This window comes from Eschrichtius robustus, chromosome 11 (genome assembly GCF_028021215.1).
Source record: "Eschrichtius robustus isolate mEscRob2 chromosome 11, mEscRob2.pri, whole genome shotgun sequence".
In the NCBI taxonomy this organism is placed as follows: Eukaryota; Metazoa; Chordata; class Mammalia; order Artiodactyla; family Eschrichtiidae; genus Eschrichtius; species Eschrichtius robustus.
The window spans coordinates 74,848,909-74,876,684 of record NC_090834.1 but is presented as its reverse complement, the minus strand read 5'-3'; the positions used below and the strand labels follow the sequence as shown (position 1 = coordinate 74,876,684).

The following is a 27,776-nucleotide window of genomic DNA, read 5'->3' as shown; positions in this document are numbered from 1 at the left end:
TGAGGAACATCATCATGCCGTAGTGGACCCTGGACTTGGGGGCCAGGGACCTAGGCCCTCACCCTCTCTCTGTCACTAACTTGCAGTGAGCTTGGGCACGTCACCTCCTCTCTCTGGGCCTCAGGTTCCTCATCTGTTAAGTGAAAGGGCTGGACTGAAGGACCTTTAAGATCTTCCCAGCTTGGGAATTCCACAAGGAAGCCATTGTAGGGTGGAGCCTACATGCACAGGCTCCGGCACTAGGCTAGGCCACTTAGTGGCTGTGTGACCTTAGATCAGTCACCAAACCTTTCTGAGCCTCGATTCCTTTGTCTGTTAAACTGAGCATGACGGCAGCACTTCCTTCACAAGGCTAATGTAAGAAATAAATGAGATAAATATGATTAAAGTGCTTATTTGGTATGGTGCCTATAACTTAGTTAAATTCAAGCACTACTTCCACTATTTTTCTTCTTATTTGTTGTAAAGGGGAATTTGGCTGACCGCTTGACTTCAAGATGATTATTATTTTTGAACATGCCTATCATGCATGTTTTAATGTATGCACAATCGTCTCAAAATTACACACTCATATATTCACACGCACGGGCACCCCTTTACTCAGAAGTGTGCATACTCACACCCATAACACTTGCTTGTCCACACGCACACGCCTCTTCCCTGACACACTGATTCTTCTGTCCTCTTCCTCACAGTTGCACACACACACATGGATACGTGCACACACATCCTCCGTGCTCCCCTGTCTCTCCTCGGCAGCCCTGCTAGCCTACTGGACCTTGGCCTTCATCACCAAGACTATCAAGTTTGTCAAGTTCTACGACCACGACATGGGCTTCTCGCAGCTGCGCTTCTGCCTCACGGGGCTGCTGGTGATCCTCTACGGGATGCTGCTCCTCGTGGAGGTCAACGTCATCAGGGTGAGGGTAAGCGGGCCACTCCTGGGCTGCCACCCACCTGAGGACACACCTGGGCCCGGGCGGGGCTTCTGACCCGTGTCCTGCGCCTGGGTGTGGGCCGCCACCCTCTTCTTCGCCAAGCCCTAGACGGAGTCAGCTTCTTTTACCCGCCCCCAAAAGGAGAGTTGAGGCCAGTGGGAAAAGTTTCAGGAGGAACGTTGCATCCGGCTCAGCTGCCCTCTACCCCAGGCTCCCAGGGGGAGAGGAAGTGACAGCTGAGGCTGTAGGATTCTGGCTTTAATCCCACAGAGAGGAAATAAAAGCTTCAGGTACTGGCTTCTCTGAGTTTGTTTGATTTTTTATTTATTTATTTTTTTTTTTTCTTTTTGAGGTCAGGGAGATTTATTTACGTATTCATATAGTTACACATGAATGAGTAAATGTGGCAGATGTGGCTGCATACCTGTCTTTTGTCTTTTTATCATTTTTGCTTGCCCCCTTTCCCTCTCTGAGATTCATACCCTCCCCTCCCCCAACCTCTCTCTCCCCAGGTAACCCAGATTAACAGCCTAGCATGTGTCCTTCCATTCTTTGCTTTTATTAATATAATACCACATACTTGTATCTGTTAAGAATTTCTTCTCAACACATATAAGTATTGTTTTTTTCTTTCAATATTAGTTTTCTAAAAATGGGATCATATTATACATAGTTTTTCACAGCTTGCTTTTCTCATCTAACAGATATCCCTGGGGACTCCCTCCAAGTCTGATGTGGTTAATTTAGCTTCCTTAATGGCTGCATAATATTCCATAGTGGGGATGAGCTATAATTTATTCAGCCATTACCCTATTGATGGGCATTCACTTTGTTGCCAACTTGTTACCTTCATAAATAATGGCATATTCAACATACCTATATCTTTGTGTATTGCTGCTTTTATTTCTATGGGAGAGAATCCAAGGAATGGAGTTACTGGCTCAAAGGGCCTGTGTATTTTAAATGTTAATTGATGCTGCAGATTACCTTCCAGAAATGCTGTAACCTACCAGCGATGAATCAGAAAGCGCTTTCCCTTTCTCCAACCAGCAAGGGGGGCTATAGCCATTTCTAATTTGCGCCAGTCTGATGAGCAAAAAGTGCTATTTTAATCTGCACTCTCTGACTCCTCTGCTTTAGTTGGTGATTTGCAGCCTGTAGAGGCTTCTATATTCCCTACCTCCACTGACCCTCACATGATCCCCTTTTTAGATGAGGAGACACTTTAGATGAGATGTGTCCAAAGACGCCTTGCTAGTAAGCGGAGGAGGCAGGATTCAAACCGAGGTCTGCATGGCTCCACATTCTGCAAACCCTACATGAAACACAATGGCATCTTCAGAATTGTAGGAGAAGATGGTATATGGGAGCTGCTCCTCCCCAGCCCAACCCACCCCAGGGGATTCAGAGGGGCCCTCGATGAAGAGTTATGAGTCAGGAGGCCCTGGCACTGGTAGCCAAGAGGAGTTGGGGGATCCTTTTCCTGGGAGTAGGCAAACCATGGCCCCATCTATTAGAGGTCAAGGGTGGGATGTCACAACTCCAGATCTTTGCTGAGGCAGAATGGAGGGTGGTGAGAAGTTGCACTTACCCATCCCCAGTGACCCATGTGCCCTACAGAGATACATCTTCTTCAAGATGCCGAGGGAAGTGAAGCCCCCAGAGGACCTGCAGGACCTGGGGGTGCGCTTCCTGCAGCCCTTTGTGAACCTGCTGTCCAAAGGCACCTACTGGTGGATGAACGCCTTCATCAAGACTGCCCACAAGAAGCCCATTGATCTCCGAGCCATTGGAAAGCTGCCCATCGCCATGAGGGCCCTCACCAACTACCAGCGGCTCTGCGAGGCCTTCGATGCCCAGGCGGTCAGTGGGGGCATGGCCACACCATCCATTCCCTGTCCTCTGGTTTAGAGTCACAGATGGGGACATCAGAAAGTATCAGGTCAAACCCTTGATGGGACAGTGGGGAAACTGAGTCCCAGTGAGAGGAAGAGGCTTGCCCTAAGTCACACAGTGAACCAGGGACAAGTCCAAGACCAAAGACTCATAGGACAGTCACAGCTGGAATGACCCTCACAGATTAGCTCATCTGGTCTAACAGTTTCATTGTCCATGTGGGGAAACTGAGGCCCTGAAGGGAGGTACTGATTTCCCATGGCCTGTGCTCTTCCTTTTGGAGCTCAGTGACTGTAAAGGTGGGAATTTTCACCCATTTGGAGAGCAGGGGCATTAGTAGCCTGATCCTTACAATAACTCTATGATTTGGGCCAGGCAGGCATCTCTCCAAATCACTGATGAGGAAACTGAGGCCCTGAGAAAGGCTGTGACCTCCCCAGAGCTGGCCCACAGCTGGTGGGTAGTAGAGCCAGTTGCCTGACTCCCAGTCCAGTGCTCCTTTGCTGCTTCTGCCCTAGCATCAAGGGGAGACGCTGAGGCAGACACGGTGGCACTGGACTGGCATATGTTACTCCCTCATTACAGTGCTATGCTCACCACATAGTCCCTGACCAGCTGTGTGACCTTGATCCGTCATCTGGCCTCAGTTTCCCCATCTGGACCATGTTGGGTCCCCGTATGGACCCACACAACCACACGCTTGGTGGTTCCATAATTTCTTCCTGGAGTTCACCTTTTTGCAGCAGATGCCACTGGGTTTCCCCAGGCAGCAGGAGCCAGGAGCTCCCTGGGAGGCTGGGCCCTGCTGTGAATGGGCCCTCAGCCACTCTGACCTGGCCATGGGTCTCTCTGGGCAGCGGAAGGACGTGCAAAGCACACAGGGTGCCCGGGCCATCTGGCAGGCCCTCTGCCATGCCTTCGGGAGGCGCCTGGTCCTCAGCAGCACTTTCCGCATCTTGGCTGACCTGCTGGGCTTCGCCGGGCCACTGTGCATCTTTGGAATCGTGGACCACCTCGGGAAGGAGAATCACGTCTTCCAGCCCAAGGTAGGCCACCCAGGGGTAGAGCAGGGCACCCTTTGCAAGGTTTTCACTCACGGGTGAGAAAGGGCAAGAGGCCGATGTGTGTGATCTGTGGCTGCACCGGGGCAGCTCCTTACCATGCACAGAGCCCTTAGCAATATCCCCCTCTAGGAGATGCTCTGCATCTGGTCAACAGAAATGTTAGAAGGCAAGCTTGTGCCCCTAGAGGATTTATGGCACTCTGCTCTTTTCACCGTACCATAATCACCATAATACCTCTCTCAGTTATGTCATCATTCAGAAAGTTGCAGGAAGTGCATTTGTTTATCCAGTGTCTAGAGCTTCTATTTGTTAGCTTTTAGTTCATGTCATCTTAACAGACTCTAAATAACTTTTCGCGAATCTATCTTCTTCAGTTTTGTATATGCACAGCACTCAATGTTCGGCAGGGCCATTTTGGTGGCGCTGTTGGGGGGAGGAGAGTGGGAAACCTCCGTGTGTAGGGCTTTTTCTCCCTCCGCTCCAAAGTTTATTAAAAGCTGCCCCAGTTTTATTAATATGTTAGACTTGCCCATTAAAATTTCTTTTTAAAAAAGAGTTCCATGTCTTAAAAATATTTGAAACCCATTGGACTAGATGATATCCGATGGCCTTTCCGGCTCTAAAGATGCTACAGACTGAAATTTGTTCGGACAACAGAGACAGAAAATCGTTCTGGGGTTTATTTTCCTTCCTTGGGGCAATAGCATCCACTCTGGGGGTGAGGGTGGAGTACTTAATTCTTCCATCTGTTTCTTTGCTGCCACTTAGGTTTAGATGGTCACGAAACGGAAAACTTTTCACCTCTAATAAAATTCAGAGTCTTATTTTCCCAGCAGGAACATCATTATAACCTTTTAACCACAAACAGACAGTCCAAAAATGATGCAGGGAATTACTAATTAGGGATCTGACTACTAATTTACGACTCTCCCTTGTGTAATGTTATTCATCTCGTGGGCTCCAAAATTGCAGATACCATTTAATCCTCAGGAGGGTCATATGAATTTTTTCCAGAGATATAATTAATCAGCTGAGTACTTTTGGCCGGGAATATGAGACACTCCAAGTCTGTTTGTCTGATTTACTCAGCAAATGATTATTGAACCCTACCATGTGCCAGACCTGGGTTAGGCTGTGGGAGTATAGAGGCAATGGTTACGATGAGGAGGACTAACAATAATAACAACCACTTCTTGACCCTTAATACATGCCTGGCTGTGTGCAGAAGTTATCCATGGGTTATCTCATTTAATCCCTAAAACCGCCCTTTAGGGTAAGTTTTTTTTGTAACAGATTTATTGAGATATAATTCACATAACCATACAATTTATAAGGTAGGTATTTTAATCCCCATTTTACAGATGAGGAACTTGAGGCTCAAAGAGGTTAAGTAATTTTTCCTAGGATCTCTCAGCTAGTTAGTGACAGAGTCAGGATTTGAAACCAAGTCTCTTTCACTCCATAGTCTGGGCATTTACAATCATGATGCTAAATTGATTATTATTATCAAGCCATCACTGCTGGCTCCAAGGATTGTGAAACCCAATGGAGGAGAGAGAAATCTAAATAAAATATTTTTATACCATGTGTTAAATACTACTACTCGGAAGTAGATACAAGGAACTATGGGAAGAAGGAGTGACTAACTCAGCCAGTGATCATGACAGATTCGTAGAGGAGAGGGTATTTGAATGGGACCTTGACAGATGCATAGGAGTTGGCTAGGCTAAGATGGGTAGATTTCTTGTTCAATCAAGAAAGTGAGGACTATTAACTTTGAAATAAATTCTTTGAAAACTTTACTGTACTTCACAATTTTTTCGCTTTTAGAAAATGCTTATATAATGTATCAATTTCTCAAAAAAATAAACTTGAGAAAGCCTAAAAAAAAAAAAAAAAAAACTTTGAGGACTCTTTTTGCTTATTTAGACTTCAGTGGCTTTTGAGCCGCTGAACTTTATTTGGCCCCAAAAGAGGGGGGAAGAGACTGCTTCTCTTGTCCACAGGAGTGTCACCTTCAGGTTCAGTCTGACCTTAGGTGACCCCCAAATACTCCACATTGATAAAACTGCAGCAGCATGGAGCCAGTTATTAATATTAGGGGGGAGTGACACCAGCCAGAGTCCTTATCAGCTTGTCCACATCGTCTTCTCCTTCCTATGTTTCCCAAAACTGTTATGCCAGTCTCCTAAGAACTCTGAGGGCGGATGTGTCAAAGAGATGGTGAGAACAACACTTAGAATATTAGTTCATCTGAATGTTAGCTTTGCCTTCTCTTTTCTCTTTGTTTATACACAAACCCTGAGATTTGCTGCCCTCTCATCGGAACGCTCTTGTCTCAGTTACTTGTTGGCACATAAATCGCCGAGACAGGTGGCCCTGCCTCAGTGGCAGCAGGCCTTATCAAATTTAATATTTGTTCCCTGCAGCCCAAATACAATCAGCAAACTACAGACATAGAAACGAGAGTTGAAAGTAAATATAGTCTCCAGTGTCAGCAACAAAGAGTCCTCCATCGTGTGGTTGCTTGGGATATGGCTTAATTCTCATTTGGGCTTCTGGGCCCAGAAAGTAGGGGAAAGGGGTCATTTATTAAAGTTACTTGGTTCACCCCCCTACCTCCCGGCAGGCAGCTCTAACCCAGAGAGACAGGTGCTATCCTGGTCTTTATGAACAAAGAAGGAATCTCTCTAGCTACACGTCACAGTGTTTAACAACCCTCTCAGTGAGAAAGCCCTTCTTTCCGCTCAGCCTGAGTCCATCCTGCTGCAGTCAGCGCAGCCGGGCACCCATTGTTTACTCTATTATCAGTGGCTGCCCTGTCCTCTCTTCCCTCGCCAGGATACTCACAGTTGACAAGAATCATACCGCCCTTGGCATCTTCAAGGACAAGCATTTCTTATCTCTTCTTTTATTGCTGGAAGTGTCATATAGCCTGCTAGGTCTTTGGCACTCCTGTCCCCCTGCCACTCCCCAGGGAAAGCTGGGACCCAGGCTGTGCACAGCCCACAGTAGATCTCTTTCCAGCCCCCTCTCTCACCCAACCCCCACCAACAATCTGTCACCTTCCACGGATGCCTCTGATCTGTCAGGGGGGCAAGGATTTATGAAAAACTGCTGGCATCTGAAACCTGCCGGCACTGCTCTAGGCTGTGAGCTGAGCAGAGAAGAAAAGAAAGAACAGTCTGGGTTTGATCTCAGGGCCAAAGCTTCAAATGGCCTCTAAACCTCAGTGGGAGTCACGTGTAGGTTAGTGAGTGTGTATTGTTTCTGAATGAGTTCTCCTGAGACCTGCTTATGAGTCTATGCGTATGTCCTTCTGTTTGTCCCTGTGTCTCTTGGTATGTCTCTTTCTGTGTATATCTGTGTTCCCATTTGGATGCCTATATTTGTGGCTATCACTGTGGGTACTTTGAGAACTTATATGCATTTCTGTGATTTTGTGATGTCAGCGTGTGGGTTGGTCTCTTTACGACAGTGCCCATGAGCTGCTCTGGTCTGGCGTGCGTCACTAACCCCCTCTCAGCTGCCAAGATGCATCTCCAATGTCACCTCCTCCAGGAAGCCTTCCTCTGGTTGAACTAGATACTCCTCTTCTGTGCTCCCATAATATCCTACGCTTGCACCATCAAAGCACCCCTTTTCTTTTTCCTCAACTTGACCCTGAGTCTCCTAAGACAGGACCTGCATTGTCTGACCTCTGTGTGCCGAGCTCCATGCCTGACACCCAGGAGGCACAGGAGAAATGATTCTTCAATGAATAATGCAGATGTTACTGTTACTGCTTACACTTACTAAAAAATTTTTTCACCTACATTGTTACATTGGATTCTCATCACAACTCTCTGAAGTAGAAACCCTTAATGGCCTCATTTTACAGGTAAGGAAACTGAAGCTCAGAGAGGTTGAGGAACTTACTAAGGACATAGTAGCTAACCTAATGAGTCAGAGCTCAGACTCAGATATGGCTAACCTCAGAGTCTAAGCTCTAAACCACGATGTCAAATGGTTGTGGATGGATGGGTGGGTGCCTTGGTCTGTGAGTGGTCAAAGACAGTTCTCAGTGTTTTTACCCAGGGCCTCCCAGAACTGGGACCTACAAGCAATTCACTTTTTGGCCCTTGCCAAAATTGGAAGCAAGATCCCAAGTGTCCCCCTCTCCTTTAAGCTCCAGAGAACAAGGGAAAGGAGCCTTTCCAGTCATACCTCTGGCCAGGCAGGGGCAACGGGAGTCAGACCTGTAGAATCAAGAGTCCTGGGTGCTAGGCCTACCTCTGCAACAAGCTCCCTCTGCGCTCTTCAGCAGTCACTTACATTCTGCAGGCCTCTGTTGGCTCAACTGTAAAATGGGGACATGTATAGCTTCTATAAAAAGTAGATGGGGGATGAAGATCATATGCACTGATTAATTTAAAATATATTTATTGAGCGCTACTGGGGAAACCCCTGGAAACAAACACAATTTCCTCCCTGAGAGCTTGTGAAAATGTGAGACAAGGGCATCTGATCTTCCAAAGCATTTACCACCCGCCAAATGTCAACTTGTAAGTCCTTGGCCTTTTCTCTCCAGTCTTCAAGGTGCTGGGCAATGCCAGTGCTCTCACAGCCATTTGAAGCTTCCCAAGGCCTGCCTTCCTTGGGCAGCATCCTGGGCCTCTTTGGCTAGTCTAGAACCCACTTCTTAATCAAAATGTAGCTATTCTGGCCTCCATCTCTTTTACGCTGTCTCTTTGAAGAGAGATCAAATAATGACCCAATCAATGACTTATACCTGCAAGCAGATTTTCATTTTAACAGGTCACAAAATTCTTGATCCAAATAAATATTATTTCTGACCGCAGGGTGTGTGTGTTGTTAGGGGAAGGGGTCAAGGCTTTGCCTTTAGACCTGAAAAAAGAGAATTTGTTGCTTTGTGAAAAATGTACAAATACTGATGAGTGCATTTAATAAATAGCACCCATAGCCTAACCAATGAGATCGGTTGATTTTTCTAGCCCTCATTTTCCAGCGTATGTGCTTTCTGATCATTGTGACACAGTGAATGAGTGTCATTCCATGCTGCTCGAGAGCTTTCATGGTAACTGGTGTTCTTGGCTGCATAGTGTTCCCATGAGTATCGTAATATACTTACCCATTCCCTGTGGTTAGATATTTACATGGGTTTTTGCACTCTCCCCCTGCTATAATCCGGAGATAGTACATCTTTGCACATACAGCTATTTCCTTATGTTAAATTATTTCCTTTGGGATAAATCCCCATGATGTGCTTTGTGGCTTTAAAATAATGGACTCTATTCTCCAGAGCTGGGTCTCTACAGAGGCTGGTAGAACAGAAGAATTCCAAGGCATGTTAAACAGGACCAGGTTTTTCCCAAGCCTGGATGACTACATTTTCGACCCAGGACCATCCAGGTGGGCATCTTTCAGTCCCCCACAAGTCACAAGCTTGTAGCTGACAGTAGGAGACTCAAGGTCAAAAGACTGGATGAGGCTTAAGTAGTGGATCTACGGTAGTGATTTTGGCATCACACAGGTTCATGTTCGCGTGTTTTCCTTTATCAGCATGTGACCTTGGGCCAGCCGTTTAACCATGCTGAAACTCCATTTCCTCATGTGTAAAATTGGGCTAATAATGGTACTCTTCTCATTGCGTATTGTGCGCATTGCACCTGGTAAATATTGTATCCTGCCCCTTGCTTCCCTGTAAGGTCAGGTTCTGAAGCCACATGGCCTAGTTTTAAGGTCCATTTTGCTGCTTCCAGCCATCCCCACCCTCTCTCCCTTCTCCCTTCTCCCTTTCCCTGTTGTACTTTAACAAATGAGACAGAGTCAGGGGCTTCAGGTGTCAGTAGGACCCCCTTCTAGGAGACCTCACTTCTCCCTATATCTGCTTCCTGCTGTTCCCCAAAAGGGAGAGACCCCATCCCACAGAGGAAGGGCCATACAGTTGTAACCAGGACCAGCTCCATGGAGCTGTGAGGGCTGGTTAAAGGGGCTTGTTGAACCAAGAGGCAAGATCTTCTCTACCATCAAAAAGGCCTGTATCCAGGATGCAGGAATTTCTGACTCTAGGAACAGGACTCCGCTTAGAATCCTGACCCTTTCAGCCTGCTCTGGTGTGGACATGCCATCAGGCTCCCTCTCATCACTTTGTTGCCACCACTCTTTATCCCGCAGCAGCAGTTCCCACACCCTTCCAAATCACTTGCAAAGTTCAGGGCAGAGTCTCCGGAAGGGGAGAGCTATGTCTTCATGGAAACACTGATGTGGCTCTGCTGGGGAGCGATGGACTTAATCAAGATCAAAGTTTTCCCGGGAGCTGTTGATGATGAATTTAGAAACACATGCTGTTGTTCCCTGGTATCTTTAGCAATGAAGTCAAAGTGTTTTTTTTTTTTTTCCCCCACTGCTTATCATCTGAGATCTTGCTGGAGGTGCAGGAAATCTTACATTTAAAAGGAGGTCCCAGGAGCCCACAAGGCTGGGGCGCTTGGGTCTGAAATAGTCAATTATAGGCAATGAGTTCCCATCTCTCGCCTGGGAACACTACCGCCATGTTTTCTGCTGGTCTTTCTCCCCAGAAGTTTCTACAGTTCAGGCTGTTGGTGAATGTGGGACAAAGCCTCAGCTGATTCTGTTTTTGTAGCAGAGAACACACGTCGTGGGATCTGTTCTAGCAGTTCTAGTTTTGGCTGCTCTGTGATTCGCTCTATTTATTCTTGTCCTATTCAGAGTGAGCTCCCCTGGCCTGGTGGCCACAAAGCTGAGAGTCATATTTATGGGCATGAGGTTAGAACTGGGCCACATTCTGTTCACCTAAGTTTATTGATGGAGAGAGTATGGGCAACCCTCCCTATAGTTAGAAGAATGCTAGTCTGATTTTTCACTCATAAACAGTTGCACAAGGCTTGCAAGCATGGAGGGTCCTATAATAATGGCCTCTATGGCCCAGTAACAGGTACCAATGGCAGTCATTTTGCTGGCAACGACTACCACCTCTGAATTTCTCTTTCCAACAGACACAATTTCTCGGGGTTTACTTTGTCTCATCCCAAGAGTTCCTTGCTAATGCCTACGTCTTAGCCGTGCTTCTGTTCCTTGCCCTCCTACTACAAAGGACATTTCTGCAAGCATCCTACTATGTCGCCATTGAAACTGGAATTAACTTGAGAGGAGCAATACAGGTACTTGAATGATTATTCTTTTCACTTCACAATAAGAACTGCATTATTTGTCCTGATGGACACTCAAGAATGATTCTGCTGTGAATTTATTTTCTTGTTGCCCTTTAACAGTGTTTTGAAACAATAACCATTGACAAGGCAGTGTGACATAGTGGAGAGTGCCTTGGGCTGGTCTTGGGAAATGTAGTAGTTCTATCCCTAGTTCTGCCTTGGACTAGATCTGAGTTGTCAACTGCTCAGCCTTGAATGGGACGGACATCACTAATCAATCACAGCACTTTTTCCTGCTGATTGCAAGTGCAGCCTAAGAATCCTTCTATAAATGTTGTTCCAGGGCTCTGTTACCAGACGGTCTTCTTTGGTTACAAAGAAGCATGTTTGACATACCAAGACCAGATAGACTGTAAGATCTATTTGAACTCTTAAATCTTGGGTCATGACAAGAGAGACGTATCCAGCCTGCTAAGTCCCTGGGTCTAGGTTCTTGTTCCTGTCTGCTGTGGCTTCCTTCTCAGAGTCGGTTGAAAGGATGGTCAAGGTCAGGAAGGATTCAGGGCCCCATTAGGCAAGGTGGTGATGAGCCCTAGTGTTTTCATTAGAATTTTGGTTCCACTGTTGGAATGGAGAGACCCAGTGTGATAGTGGTTTAAATAGGATACAAGTTTGTTTTGCACATTTAGTCAGGGCTGATGCGGCAGCTATACAATCATCAGAGACCTTGGCTGCTTCTGTAATGTTGCTTTGCCAGCCTTCTTACATGACTTTGTCTCATGGTTTAATGAGACTATTGAAATTGCCACTATCGTGTCTACATTTAAACTAACAAGAAGAAAGATGGGACAATAGGAAGGAATGCTGCCTTCTTTTCAAATCATGATGCAGAAGTTGCACAGATCCTCTCGCATCCCACTGGGGAGAAATTGGCCACATGGCTATACCTAGAGAGGCTAGAAAGTGTGCTCTTTATTCTTCTTCTTTTCTTTTTTTTTTTTTTTTTGGCCACACCACGCGGCACGTGGGATCTTAGTTTCCCAACCAGGGATCGAACCTGTGCCCCCTGCAGTGGAAGTGTGGGGTCTTAACCACTGGATCATCAGGGAAGTCCCTGGTCTTTATTCTTGACAGCCATATATGCCCGGCTAGAAATTCTTCTTACAAAAAGAAGAGAATGGACAGTGGGGGACAGCTGGCAGATTCTGCCATACCCAGCAATTCCCATGAAGTCAGTAGAACACTAGGAAGTTGTGACTAAATCCCAAAGCCAGCTCATTCTTCAGAAATTTTTCTCAGAATCATGAACATTGATTGGTCCTCTGGGAGCCAGGATCAGAGGCATTGCAGAAAAGGAACTGAGAGGAGAAGGGTATAGCCTGGGCTGGAGACTGTGTCTGGGTCCAAACTCTGGTTATCTTGGTATAGTCCATGTGAGTGGCGCCCCCTGGAGTTGTATAGCGCACAGCTTGTGAAGCTGTCCATCTCCAGTGGTTTTTCATTTCCTCATGAATGTCATCAAGTGAGAATGGTAGACAGATCCCAGGAAAATGTAAGACCCTCTAAGACTCGTAGGGGTTCAGATCTAGGAGAACCAAGCTATTGCTAGTTCAGAAAACCTCTCTAAAATCCCAAACTCTGTCCAGACCCCTCCAGTGACAGGCAGGCATGTATCACCACAAACAGCAGCCAATTTCATAGTCAAGCAGTTTTGTAATTAAATCCACTTTCTATTTCTGTCATAAATCACACACTAGCCCAATATTTTCCAATTATACTAAAAAAGCCAAATATGTTTTTTTAATGTATTAGCATGTAATCATTTTTATTAAACTGTCTGAATCTTTTGCACGAATTCATTATGTCCCCGAAAGAAAATGCTGGCACTAATTATGGGAGCAAGTTAGAAAAAAACTTCTTCCTTTCAGAGATTTACAGAAACTTATAGATAAGGGTTTATGTCTTCATGAGTTTGAGAAGAACCACAGTTCTTGCATGAAAAGTTGTGAAGCAAGATTCCTGTATTATATATAATTTTTGACATATACCAGGTTTCGGTTGTGTAATTCTCTGTATCCTGGTCTTAATAATGCTTTATTTGATAGTTTACTGTATGTTCCTACTTCACTGAAACTAGATTCATTATTATTCTTTAAAGACAAATTGCACATAACTTAGGATGAGCATAGATCTGTCAAAAAATGTCATTGCCATTGTATTAAACCTTACCCATGGTATATATAAACTCGAAAAAGACAGAACAGGTTCATGCTTTAAGCAGACCTGACCCACGAAAAAGCCCGGTTTTACACAAAAGATGAATTAAGGGCTGGGAATCCACCTTGCAACAGAATGCACAGTAGAATTTCATTCAAGAGCAGGCATCCCTAAAAGGAATGCATTTTTCCTTGTTTAAGGGCACAGAGCCTGACAATTGCCATCTTTCTGGGAGGCACAATCACTGCGCACATAGAGCTTTTAGGTTCGGAGTTCACAGGGAGCCATTACCATGGCTGCTCCCCATCTACCCTGGGGAAGTAGAACAAGGTCCTTGGGGTGGCCAGACTCCGGACGGTGCTGGGGCTGATCGACACAAGCATTTGTCTCACAGAAGACCTTCCCAGGCTGAATCCTTGTTTTATTTAAAGGCTCAATTAAGACAGGACTTGGCCCCAGAGCATACCCACTTTCCCTGTTGAAGAAGCCGCATTAAAACAGATGGCTGCCACCCTTCATCATTTTTATGGCTCTAAAGTGTGTTCTCCACGGACCTCCGGTAAATCAAGAATGCAACTGGACGTGAAAATCTGCTTTTAAGATTTAAAAGCTAATTAAGTCCTGTCTCCAAGGGAAGGGCCTTGCTTGCTGGGGAAGTAGCTTGTCATGCTAGCACAGATTCCTCACGTGAATGCTGCCTCTCTGACTTGCTTGAACTATAGTCAAAGCCCTTTACCTCTCTGAGCCTTAGTTACTCCATTTGTAAAACTGGAACAATCACGCAGTGCCCTTTACAGAGCTGCTCTGGGGCTCCATGGGGGAATGTCTGAGAAGCACCTTGCACTTTAGAGACACATGGCACCTGGGGTGGTGATTAGGATGTTGATGATGACAAACGTGAAATACTCTGCTCTCATTTCCAGACCAAAATTTACAATAAAATTATGCACCTGTCCACCTCCAACCTATCCATGGGGGAAATGACTGCCGGGCAGATCTGTAACCTGGTAGCCATCGACACCAACCAGCTCATGTGGTTTTTCTTCTTGTGCCCAAACCTCTGGGCTATGCCAGTACAGGTAAGGGATGTGTGCTTTGTTGGGGTTTGGGGGACACAAAACCAGAATCCGCTGGTACATGCCCAGTGGCCAGGAGCTCACCATCTTCCATTCCTTGTTTGCCTGTACCTTCTATCCCCTTGGGGTCTGCATGGAGTGTATGCCTGGGTGTCTATACTGTCTTATACTCTGCAAGTGGTCTAGCCATCTCTCTTGATGATCAGAGAAGGCAGTGTCACTAAGACTTTTAAAATGTAGCCAACCTTAAAAAAAAAAGAATAGAATAATCATGTGTGGAACACTTCCACAAACATTAAAAGTTATGTTATAGCAGAGTACTTAATTACGTTGAAAAGTGTTCACGATGTATTTTTAAGCAAAAAGAGTAAGTTAAAAATAGTATTCACAGTGTGCTTCCTGCTAAATTGGAATATACACATGTATATATTTGCACAGATTCACACAGGAAAAAAAAGAACTGAAAGTCCTCGTGGTGGGATTACAAGTGATTTTTATTTTGTTTATGTGTTTCTAACTTCTCCAATAAGCCTGTGTTAATTTTGGAAATCTAAAACATGGCATTCCCTAAAGCCAGGCAACTTTTGGGACTGGCTCTGGAGGAGGCACATTCTCCCCCAACAGTAGAATGAGAATCCCCGGCACGGTTTACCTGACTCCTGGCCTCGTCTGCTCCATCTCTCATCTGGAGCTCTTCCACCACAGAGTCTGTGATTCCTGTCCTGTGCCTGAAGATGAATCTTCACTCTGGTGCTCGGGCCAGAAGCTGAAATCCAAGATCCATTCCCAGAGGGCCTGCAGGCTTCACGGGGGATGCCTGGTATAGCAGAAAGTGTCTGGACTTGGGTGAGGCAGGCTGATTCAAGTACTTAACCTATCTGAGCCTCGGTTTCCTCATCTGGGAAAAGAGGATGATTCCTACCCTCTGGAGGTGTTCTGATGATTCAATTAGATAATGTAAGCAAAGCACCAAGCACAGTGCCTGGCATAGAGTGGTCACTAAGTAAACATCAGAGCCCTCTAACTTGCTCACTTTGATGTAAGAACTTTACCAATCCAGAATCCATTGCTTCTTGGGATGTAGATTCCATAAACCTTAATCTAAAGTGATTTTTATTGGTCTTCCTTACCTGTAAAGTTTATGTGTAAGAGACACTAAAGAAAAACAGAAGGAGAGGCTTGCATAGGGAGGCAGCTAGACAAGATTGGATGTAGGGCAGGAAATCTGATGGTCCTTTTTATGGGAACAGCCACATACACCATTCCCTATTACCACTGACCAACACCCAGATCCCTGTGGCCCCCTCCACTCTACCAAGATGGATCAGTGACTACAGAAGCTATAGAAGGGCCTGGAGAGCTCATCTAATACAGTCACAGCCTTTTATTGTTTCTCTTGTGTTCCCTCGAACAACCCGTTTTGGAAGATTTTGTCCACCAGACCTGCTGCATTGTTATGGTTACTATTATTTTATTTTTAAAATTTTATTTATTTATTTACTTATTTATTTATTTATTTATTTGTATCTCTTTTTTTTGGCTGCATTGGGTCTTCGTTGCTGCGCGTGGGCTTTCTCTAGTTGCGGTGAGCGGGGGCTGCTCTTCGTTGCGGTGCGCGGGTCTTCTCAATGCGATGGCTTCTCTTGTTGTGGAGCACGGGCTCTAGGCACACGGGCTTCAGTAGTTGCGGCACACGGGCTTCAGTAGTTGCGGCACACGGGCTCAGTAGCTGTGGCTCCGGGCTCTAGCGCGCAGGCTCAGCGGTTGTGGGATCTTCCCGGACCAGGGCTCGAGCCCACGTCCCCTGCATCGGCAGGCGGACTCTTAACCACTGCGCCACCAGGGAAGTCCCTGGTTACTATCATTAATAGTGTTTATTGCACATGTACCATTGCTAGCAAACCTAATAGCTGATAGCCCCTGCCCTGTGCCTGGCCTGCCCAGCCTGTATCACTTGTGTAATTAACTCTCACAACACGGTGGGGGGGGGGGCATGGGGGTGGGAGATTAGGTAAGAATTTTTACCTCCACAAAGTACTTACCTTTCCTTATTTATCATGAAGTATCATTTGATTTTCTGTTTTAATTCCTCAAAGACTGTACCTTTGCCCTTATAGCTTTGACCAGCCCTCAAGACACAGTGTTACCACCGGAATTGATACAATTCCTTCGACCAGGTCAGGATTCCATGTGCAGCCTGGTTGGCCACAGGGCGCACGAGGCTTTTGATGGTATTGAAATTAGCTCAGGAGCCCCTGTTCCTTTGTCCCCAGGGGCTCTCCCTGATTTGTCATCTTTTTTATTCACATATACTTTTTTAACTAACGGTTTTATTGAGATATAATTCACCCATTTAAAGTGTACAGTTCACTTCAGCATGTTTACAGAGTTGTGCAACATCATCACAATTTTAGAACACTCTCATCACCCCAAAAAGAAACCCACGTCCACTGGCAGTCACTCCTCATCCCTGCCCCCAGCTCTAAGCAACCACTGATCTACATATACTTTTGAAAACCTAATGAAACTTTCTTCTCAGATAAACAAATGTGCATTCACACATTTTGCCTACAATTTAAGGGGCTTTGTGGGCCCCCTGAAGCTTATTGGCAACCATGTCAAAGAACGTGGCCATAGTGAGGACCTCTGTGCTTCCTCATCCCATGGGCATCAGAGGCCCAGAGAGGGCAGGGACCTTACCCTGGGCCACACAGTGAGCTGGTAGCGGCACCATACCCAGGTATCGCCTTTCTGTGGTTCCCTAGTGACAGAGGTCCCATGAGGCTTGTTTGTTTGTTTTTAAGAAGGAGGGTCAGGGACTTCCCTGGTGGCCCAGTAGTTAAGACTTCACCTTCCAATGCAGGGAGTGCTGGTTCGATCCCTGTGATCCCTGGTCGGGGAGCTAAGATCCCACATGCTTGGCAGCCAAAAAACCAAAACGTAAACAACAGAAGCAATATTGTAACAAATTCAATAAAGACGTTAAAAATGGTCCATGTCAAAAAAAGATCTTTAAAAAAGGGTCAGCCACCGTGTCTCCAGCTAAGTGTCAGGCACTATTCTAGGTTCTTATCATATATATGTTCATTTAATCTTCACAACAGTCCTGCTAAGGGGGCAATTAAGATCACCATTTTAAAAATGAAGATGCTGAGATTCAAGATTGCACTGCCAGTAAATGCTGGGACTGCATTCAAACTCGGCTGCAGACTCCTGGGACTGTGATCTCCCCACCACTACACGAGACTGCTTTCCTAGCCTGAGACTAGGAGACAAAATAGTCCTTTTATTCCCCACACTTGCTTTGCACACTCAGAATCCCTGATTTCTGGTATGTTCTCTCACAGGGTCCATTCAGACCCCTGCAGAAGGGCAGAGGAGGCAGAAGGGTCTGGGGAGCATGACAAAGGGTGGTTGAAGTGTGAGGAGGAGGCTGGTGGCAGTAGAAGTCACATCCCCAGCTCTTGCCCCAGCAGCTGCCAGCCTTGGAGGTGGTGGGCGTGCAGACACCGACCCCCAGCCGGGGCCCTGGCGGTGACTCTGGCAGTGCTCTGAGAGCTTCCCTGGTATCCTGCTCTACCCAAGCTGCTAAACAACACCCCGACTGCCTCCAAATGAGGACAGCTAATGGAAAGAGTGGATGCCAGGGATAATTTTCCAGAAGGATGATGGGAGTGGTGGCCAGCAAGAGTAGGAAGGTTTTTCATCTCCTAATGTGCTCCTCTGCCCATCCATGCCAGCATTTAACATCAGTTAAACACTGGGAGGCAGGTGGTAAAGGGGTCATTTACCAGCCCCCTAGGAACCTGCTAATGCAGGAGGCATTCTCTAACTAATAGACATAACATGAGCCACCCACCCACTCTCTGGCCCTTGAGATGGTGCAGGAGCTTAGTGCCAATTTGGTGTAGGGCTCAGGGAGTGCAGGGCCAACCCAGACACACTTTTTGTTTTCAATTAAGGAAGACAGCACATCTGTTCCTCTAGAATAAGCCCTGAATTTAGAAGCGTCTGCCTTTGAAGGCGACCTGAGAAATTGTCATCTTGATGCTTTGGGGGCTGGCAAGAGTAATTTATACTTCTCATAAATATTCAGAAGCCAGCTGTCATTTACATAAAGCTAGAAACAGAATGAATTCTCTTTTTAGAGGATACCTACCAGATCCACTAAAAATTAAAGACACCAGGAGCATAAGGATGAAAAGTAAACTCTTAGACCCTGGACTGGTTTTGTCTGGCGTGGATGCAGCTATTTTGCCCCTTTGCTCACGTATCACTTTTTTCCAATGAGAGTGAACCATCAGCCTTGAAAACCAGCAAACAGAACAAAAGGTGCTGTCACTCACTGTGCAAACTCAGCTCTTAGACCTCCATCTGGAAAGTAGACATGGAGAGAGTTAATGCCTCAGCCAGCCTTGCAGATAAATGCAGTTAGTTACCAGCCCAGAAATTCTCTGCTTGTGTGAGAGCCCATCATGTTAATCCCTCCTTCTGAAACTGCTTTGTAACACCTCCTCCTCTTTTCCCCAAGAAAGTTCTGAAAGCTGGACACCAAGGCATGTCCCACTTTAGGGCACTGGGATACGGGGTGGTGGTGGGGGGGGGGTTGCCAATACCCCCTGGCAGGGAAGCCCCCAGATCAAAGGGAACTCATTCCCATGACCCTCCCTCAGATCATCGTGGGTGTGATTCTCCTTTACTACATCCTCGGAATCAGTGCCTTAATTGGAGCAGCTGTCATCATTCTGCTGGCTCCAGTCCAGTATTTTGTGGCCACCAAGCTCTCCCAGGCCCAGCGGAGCACACTGGTAAGTATCTGCAGGTGTGCATGCGCCCCCTTTTCCCATCCTTCCCCCATACTGCCCCCTCTCCCCTTACATTAGTGGGTCTCCTCACTCTTCCCCCAGATGTCACCAAACAGTGCCCCCCACACACGTCCACACGACGGTTGACCTTAAGCAGGTCACTTCAGCTGTCCAGGCCTCGGTTTCTTTGTGAAATGGGATTAATGGAGCATCCCCGAGGAGACGGAGGCTGGGCGTAGGCTGTAAAATGGTGAGGGCATTGACTCACCTCCTTCCTCTTGGGTGGGATGGGGGCAAAAGAAACCCTTCTCTGACTCAGTGACTCCTGGCAGGAGTATTCCAACGAGAGGCTGAAGCAGACCAACGAGATGCTCCGTGGCATCAAGCTGCTCAAGCTGTACGCCTGGGAGAACATCTTCCGCACGCTGGTGGAGGTGACCCGCAAGAAGGAGATGACCAGCCTCAGGGCCTTCGCCGTCTACACCTCCATCTCCAGTGAGTCCCCCGCAACCAGCCAGCCCTGTGTGCTGCTGCCTACGTGCCAGGATAGGGTGCCACGGCTGGGGGAGGAGGTAGGGGTGGCAGAAGCGGGAGACTTTGGGAATCATCCCATCCAGGAGAGCCTCAAACTGTCTCCTGTAGCCGAGCTGCCAGAAATCAGTGTTCTTCAGTCATTTATCGAGCAAACGTATTGAGAGCCTGCTACGTGCAGGGCCCTGGGCTGGCCCTCGAGGTACAGTGATGAGAAAGACAGATGTGGTCTTTGATGTCTTATTAAGCTGATATGTTATTGAGAGGCAGCAATAAATGAATAAATAACAGCAGTTTTGAATTCTCCCAAGTCTGAGGACTTCTTGTCAATAAGTCAGACTGAGCTGCCAGTGCCTTAAGGAAGCTACAAAGAAGCTTTCATCTACCTGGGGCCATGAGAGGTAGAAAATTTCTCTTTAAAGAACAAAAGCTCAAGCTTGAGGTACTCACAGGTGTAGGGACTGAATTTACATTAACCAAGTGGTTTGGGAACCCCAAGCCCCGAAAATAGAGAAAAAAAGACCAAAACTGGTAAAACTCCTATGGTCCCAGAAGACACGCATATTAAAACCATTTTCCAGAGAGCATAGGACTCCAGTGGCAAATGCTCATGTTAAACAATGAGCTGATAATAAAGAAATAAAAATTCTCCAGAAAAGATGTACCACCAGAGTGAGAGTCAGCAAACAGGAGAATTAGTTCCTCAATACCTCGAGATGATAGAATAGTCTGACAGAGATAATAAAATAAGTGCGTTAAAGGGAACTCCCTGGCAGTCCAGTGGTTAGGACTCCGTGCTTTCACTGCTGAGTGCCCGGGTTTGATCCCTGGCCAGGGAACTAAGATCCCACAAGCTGCACGGCATGGCCAAAAAACAAAACAAAATAAAACCAACAAAATAAGTGTGTTAAAATAATTAAAGGAAGGCACAAGGCAAAACAGCAAAAAGAAAGCCAAAAGAACTTCTAAAAATTAAAAATTTAGTTATTGAAATTAATTCAGCTGGCCCCCTGGTCGGAGTGAGCATATAGAGGTCAGGTGATGGATGGAGTCCTGGCCCAAGTTTATCTCACAGTTGGTCTAGTGGTTCCATGGATCCACCCCTTTGTGGTTACTGCCCAAGTGCATAATTGGGATGTAGATATTTAGCAGCTAGGAAACCCCATTCTGATTCCCTGATCTATCCAGTTTAAGAGCCATTTTGGTAGGAAGGGCCAAGAGGAAGCCCCAAGAGAGAAAAAAATAAAAAAGAAACAAAAAACAACTCAGTGTACAGGTTAAATGAATTAACATAGCGGAAGAGAGAATTTGTGAATAAAAAGATAGATCTGTGGAAATTACACAGAATGTGGCAAGGAGAGATAAATGAAAAATGTTTTTGTAAGTTGGGAGAACCATTTTACAGATGGGAAATTGAGGCCCAGAGGGGGACATCTTCCTGAGGTCACTTCTGAGGTTAATGGCTTGGCTCAGACTAGATCCTCTGGAATCTCTTAGACTCCCAGCCTCATGCTGTTTTCCACCCAGAGCCAGGAACCTAAGTGGGGTGAAGAAAACTGAGGGCACAATGGGCACCATTTTCAGGCTATTGTCTCTGAATAGAAGAGAAACAACGCAGCATGGGCTCTGACAGGAGTGGGAAATAGGGAAGGAAATTAAGAAAGGTAGACACTACGACTACCCCCCCCCTCCAGCTGAAGTTGGTTCTCTTGGTGGGGCAGGAAGAGACACACCTGTGGGCACGGCAGTGCTGGGCAGCAGTGGAGGGTGCACCAGATGTGTCTCCCAGAGAGGTACATGGAGAATGAGGTGGTCCTTCAGGTCATCTGTGTGTTCCTGGCAGTCACGTTGCCTAGCAAGAGGGTCTGGTGGGGTCAAGTGGCCAGCGTCCAACCTGAAGGTTCTCACAAGGTGGGGCTTGCACGGAGCACTTCCTTGTGTCCGGTCAGACCATGACGTCCTGGTCCAGGCACCAGTGGCCAGGCCACCCACCATCATGGCACCAGCCACGGCACCCTTCTGCAGAAAATCCTGCTAAGAGCTGATTTTCTCAGAATGGAGCGATGAGCATGGCAGTATTCCTAGATTCTTCACCAAGACACTCCAGGTTCCTCAGCAGTGACCTTGTGGCCTCCAAGCACCCCCGGGCTGAGCACTTGATAGGACAGGAGAAATCAGGCAGGAGCCTCTGGGGAGCTCAGAGAAACCAGTGTCCACACCCTAGGCCCTCTTCAGCCTCTCTGTCAGCTCTGCCTACCCCTGAGCCTGGTCGTGGTAACAGTAACCCCACGCTGTGTACAGACCCGTGAGTTACAGACACCTAGCTTCCAGACACCCCATCAGGCGGAACAGCTGCCGAGGTGGGGGAGGTCTTCCGCCTCCTGGCAATAATGTGGCGGGGTGGAGTAGGGCGGGCTCACTGTTGATACAACGGGAGAGAGGGAAGGGAAGCTGTAAGGAAATTGGGAGCACTGGGTCCCCAAGATTCCTGACAGCAAAGTAGGGACAGCCTCTGGTCATACAGGTGGGGGCAGGTGGCAGCTACTTTGCTTCTAAGAGATGTATGCTTATTTCCTGCAATCCAAACTTCAACTGCTGGGACATGTTTCCTATGTAAACAACATCATAAGATGCCTAGGTTCCCAGGCTAGCCCACTAAGCCTGTCTAGTAGGTGCTTTTTGTCCTATGGGGCCCCCAGAAGACTAGCCATGGCTTTGTGAAGGGTCCGGAGCCAGGAGGACCTGGGGCAAGGAGGCTCCGTGTTGTCAAGAGCTGAGATGACAATGGCTCTGGAGCTAAACAGGGGTCTCCCCAGGGCCCCTCACCTGTCCAGTACTTGGTGACCTAGAGAGATAAACAGAGCAGCCCAGGCTGGTCCCTGGAAGAGGGCAGAGAGGAGGAAGGGGAAGAGCCCTCCGGGAGAGAGAGCTTTGAAAGCCAAGTGCTATTTGCTCCTTGTTCGCCCTTCCTGGGATGGGTTTCTTTGTGTTGGTCGGCAGTGGGATGGGGAGAGACAGGGTGTTAGGGTGAGGGCACCGCCAGGCTGCAGTTATATGCTTTGAGTGTGTTTTCATTTACCTCCTCCTGGACTTCCTGCCTCCTGCTCTCTGTCACCCAGAATTAGGATACAGGTCATTAGGCTTGAGGTAATGGGGCATCTTTCATTCTCGCCTCTGGCACCAGCCATGGGGTCCTGTCGCCGCAAAGGAGGCCTGTAGTCATGTTTCCTGATGGGGCCCATCCTGGTGCTGCCTGCTGGGCTTTCAGTCTGGTCATTGTACACCAGGCAGACTGTCGGGAAGACAAGGTTACCTCTGACACTCTGTCTGATGGTCTCACAGTGGCATCACTGAGAGCTCCTGTTTGTGGAGCCCTGAGCTGGTGCATGGCAGGACAGAGCAAAGGGGTGAAAAGGAAATGATACAGTTTCTCCGCCATCAAAATCCAGAATCAACATTTCCTCTCGAAGAAAAACAGATGTGAGTTACTCAGAGGGCGTTAAGTGAGCCCTGCCATGTGCTAAGCACTGGCAGGGACGCAAGAGACCAAAAGATGTGCTCCTGTTCTCAAGGAGTTTATACTCTGCTAAGAAGTCAGAGCTAACATACGTGAAAACAGTGTGGCAGGGAGCTCTCGACCATGGGCACCTGCTCCATGCTGCTGCCCAGCAAGCCTGACTTCATTTAACCCTCCGAACAACTTTGTGAGGTTTGTAGCACTATTGTCCTATTTTACAGCATGGAAGACTGAGGCTCAGGGAGGTGAAAGGACTCTCTGAGGTCCTCAGCCAATAAATGGCAGAGAACAGAGAAGAAGGAAGCCTGCACGGGCTCATAGTTCACGCGGAGCTTCATGCAAGAGGAGGCGTGGCTGCATCTGCCACGGGCAGGGTTTCAATGAGCAGAAGACAAAGTGGGGAAAAGCTGCGAGCGAGTGCTGTGGTCACTCCCCTTAGAAACCAATTCAACCCTTATTTCCTTGCAGAACCCACGTAGCTCTAGGTGTCCAGTCCAGCCATAAATTTGAGGACAAGCTTCTCAGGGGTGACACAGGGGTCCCAGGCCCTAACTGTCAACCAGTTGACATGCTGCCAGTTCATTCTGTCCTTTGTGCAGCACCCATTCCAGAGCCTCCTGTCTGTGCTAGACTCTCCTGAGGCCCTCGGCATTAGAGAGGAGGCTGCGCAGTCCTCAGCCTCGCAGTCTTGTGGGAGACCATGCCATGAACAGGGGCCGTGCCTGTGGTTAGAGCCACAGGGTCAGTTCTAAATCCCCCGTGTTCTCTTTCATGGTGCACACCTGGCCCTGGCCTCTTTTATTTCTTTCGCTCCCTTATCTAATAAATGTTTACTAAGCACTCACTATGTGTCAAGCCCTATGCCAGGCCTGGGGGATGCGGCAGGCTGCTCACAGTCTAGTAGGGAAGCCAGACGGGCAACTGTGTCGTGAGTGACAGGAACAGAAAGTGGAATCCATCAGAGTGGCACCCAACCTCGTCTTAGGGGTGGTGGGTGTCCAGGAAGCCTTGTGCTAGGTGAAACCCATTGCTGATGCCCAGAGGATCACATGTCAGCCAAGTGAGGGGAAGAATGTTCCAGGCACAAAGGCCTAAAAGTGAAAAGGATGACGGGTGTGTTCAAGACTCGAGTATATCACGGTGAGGAGAGGGTAACAAGACCAGATCATGCAGGACCTTGTGTGCTGGCTTTTCTCCTGAGGCAGGAGAGGCATTGAAGGATTTTAAAGGAAAGGTGGGTCTGCCATCTCTTCCAGTGTTCTGTGGTCAGGGGTCTTCCCTCTTCCCACTTGGGTCTGAACCACAGGCAGGTAGTTCACATCAAATGAATGTGACTGGCCTCATGCTATGTTTTGAAAAGCAAAAAACAAGCCCCCAAGCTTGGATGGAGGTGTGGGGTGGGCAGGATGGTGCCTGTGAACCCCATTCACAGGGCACCCAGCACCCGCCCCTCCCCGCAACCCAGGGCCTGGCTATTCTTGGCGAGTCTCATGCTCCCTCTCTCCTCCTCGGCGGAGGCCCTGACTCAGAATGGCCAGTGTGCGGGGACAAGGAGACCTCCAGCCCTGGTGCCCCTTCCTTCTCCGGCTTCTCTGAACTTCAGCGTCTGCCCTTCCTTCCACCAGCCGGTACAGCCACAGTGGGTTGCTGATGCATAGCCTGGCGGGGGGTTTGGGTGTCTGAGGGGGAGCTGGAAGCCGCCATCGGTGTGGCTGTGAGCCTCCTGCCTTGCTTCCGCCACCTCCAGCGCCGGGCACACCACTGCCTACTTTCCTTCCCTCTGCTGACTTCAGACTGACTACCGGGCTGAATAGCTCTGTTCACTTCGAAATGCCTTTCCCCTCCTACAGGTGCAGCCTGCAGTTACTGTGAGCTGGCAGCTCCTCCCCTGGCCCTGGGTAGGGGAGGGGGTGAAGTTAACCAGAGGCACAAATGGCTCACTGTGCCTTCCCATGCATGGCTTCTGAAATATTTATCAATGTTTTGCAAATGAAAAGCTCCTGCTATTGCAGTGCGGGGTCGGCGGGGGTGGGGGGGGACGACTGCCACCCACAAGGCCAGGCAGCATTCCTTGGCCAAAGCCCAGAGGGCAGGGGAGCAGGTGATCTGAGCCCTGCTTTGTTTTCAGTTGATCTGTTGTTTTGTTTTGTTTGGGGGGTATGAAAAGCTGACACAGTTGTTCACTACGGAACCCCCAGAACACAACACAATGCCTGGAAACAGAGGAGACCCTCAAAAAAGAATTTCTGAATGAATTATTTCTTAAAGGTTGGAGGGGCAGTATTAAAACAATAGGTACCCTTATCTCTACTCCATTACAAAAAGGCTTTCCCTCTTGAAGGTGGCCTTTCTGAGCTGCCTACATGCAACTAAACTTTTCCATAATGGCATCACACTCACACGTCGTTTCATAATCTTCTGCTTCCACTTAGTGTTATTTAACAGTATTCCCTACTCCCTAACATTCAAGAGTTGAGCACTGTCATGTCCTTCTTTTTTTAATTTTTTCCTAGATCAAATCTAAGTGAGTCAGCCCACCCCATGCCAAAGTTGGAGAGAAATCTATTCTTGGTTATATTTCCCACTCCTCCACCGCCTTTAATGTCCCATTGGCCCTTAAGTGGTTCAGGAAAATGGAGGCAAGTTCTCAGGTCTTCCAGCCATGACAGCTGGGATGCCCAGCTGCCTTCCCTCCCCACCGCACCCCTCCCTCAACTCAGGCACAGAGGTGTCTGCTGAGCCCGGAGAGATGCCAGAGCCTGTAGCATCCAGGGCCCCCCACTCTCTGGCACTGACATCCCCAGTTCCAGCCATGTTTACCCCAGACCCTAATGGGGTGATTTTCAGAGAGGCCTTTAAAACACAAGCAGCTGGTGAGTCTATTCCCCCAGCACCCACCCCGAAGGGGACCCAGAGCTCTCTGTACAAAGGCCATCCCTCCAGAAGAGGATGAGGACAATGGAAAATAACATTTTCATTCTTTAGCATCTCCATACATCAGCCAGAACAGGACAGAAGTTAATTATATTATGTGCATTCTCCATGTTGCTGCGTCAGCTTTGGAATGCTCCTTTTCAGTTTTATGTATAGCTTGTCTCACTCCTCAAAGGAGTTCAGGCAGCTGCAAGAATAAGGACAATAAAATAGAAAAAAAAAAAAAAATTCAAAAAATCATGACCAGGGAAAACATGCAGAAGAACAAAATGTCAATTGTCACACATTTCCTGACTGCAGAATCTCCCTGGAGTTGCTTTCCCTCATTTACTAAAACAGCTGCTCCTGTTAGATGTTTCCAGTTTACTTCGTTTCAGTGGTTCGTTGCTGTGGCTGTGGTTTTTGTTTTGCTGTGACAGACAGTGCTGCAGCTAACACCATCTTGCTGAGGGCTTTGTGCTTCTCTTGAGTGATTATTCAGGATAATTTTCCAGGAGAGGGATTATAGGATCAGAAGTATGAACTTCTGTGCAGCTCTAGCTACAACGCACCAGATTGCTTTCTGAGCGAGTTGTACGAATTTATAATCTAACTTCCAAGCCTATTCTTTAGCTGGGAGTTGAGCCCCCGTGTGTGTGGGAGGGGTCTTGGCCTGGGGCAGGGGCCGAGGTGGGGTGCACAGGTACCTTTTGACAGGATGGGCAGGAGAGGAACAGAAGGTGGCCCCTGCCTGAGGGAGCTCCCTGGAGGAACTGCCTTGGAGGGGAGGGGCGAGGCTACCTGTCTTTACAGCTTCATGGTTGGTGATGGTCAGTGGCCCAGGCCTGATGGACATCCTCCTCTCCCTCCCTCTCCCCAGCCAGTGATGGCCATGCTGTGTCCTGTGTCCCAGATCTGGGTTCCTTATGCTGTGGGAAAACCAATAATGCTTATCCTGCCCCCTTCAGTACGAGAGGGCTGTGAGGGAGGGCTGTGGCATTGAGGTGGGCACCAGGAGACCATGGAACCTTCATCAAGAAGGGCAATTAAATCACCGTCATATGTGTTATTAGTGTTGATAAAAAGCCTTGTGGTCGGAGAGATTGGCAGTGCCCCAAGGGCTCCAGCCATATCTTCTCCATGAGACAGGGAGGCCTCCAATGGCAGGGCGCATAGATTGGGAATTCCCCAAAGATGGGCACAATATCTTTCCTATCTGCTTGGGAACCCCGTATGGGCATGTTCCCTCTTTCCCCGTCCTATAAGGTGTCTCCTGGGAGCATAGTTCCTGTCTCCTTCCTCACACTGGGAGCCCCCTGAGAACAGGGACCACGTTCTTCCACTCCCTTGGGGTTCCACATCTCCAGCACACACCATGTATGTGCTAGCTGGTGCAGGACTCTTGGAGTAAGTAGACAATCAGCTTCTTGGAATGGTGTTGACGGTCTGGAATTCTTCGGAGTGTCAGACACTTCGCCATTCATTAAACAGGGGCCATGTGCACAGGCTCAGCCCTTGGCCTCTGGCTCCTGGCTCCTGGCTCCTCCTTTAATTTGGCTAATGGCAGAACCAGACTCCTTTCTGGGCTGGTCTGGAAGAGGCTCCTTGAAGGAAGGAGGAGGAGGTGGGAAGGTGGCAGCTAGG

The 27,776-nt window shown here is 47.8% G+C and overlaps 1 protein-coding gene across 4 annotated transcripts in view; it reads left to right on the top strand.

Annotated features, from left to right (window-relative positions):
• Nucleotides 1–27,776, top strand: part of ABCC8 (ATP binding cassette subfamily C member 8) — a 74,458-nt gene that overhangs the window by 10,419 nt on the left and 36,263 nt on the right. For 2 of the 4 annotated variants that reach the window (XM_068554587.1, XM_068554586.1), the window contains exons 4-10: nt 760–926; nt 2,559–2,798; nt 3,692–3,880; nt 10,918–11,082; nt 14,214–14,369; nt 19,040–19,174; nt 19,504–19,666. In XM_068554587.1, the coding sequence (XP_068410688.1) occupies nt 760–926; nt 2,559–2,798; nt 3,692–3,880; nt 10,918–11,082; nt 14,214–14,369; nt 19,040–19,174; nt 19,504–19,666 (1,215 nt within the window). Of the gene's footprint in view, nt 1–759; nt 927–2,558; nt 2,802–3,691; nt 3,881–10,917; nt 11,083–14,213; nt 14,370–19,039; nt 19,175–19,503; nt 19,667–27,776 lie in introns of all 4 variants that reach the window. The other 2 variants (XM_068554585.1, XM_068554584.1) reach the window with 1 other exon arrangement.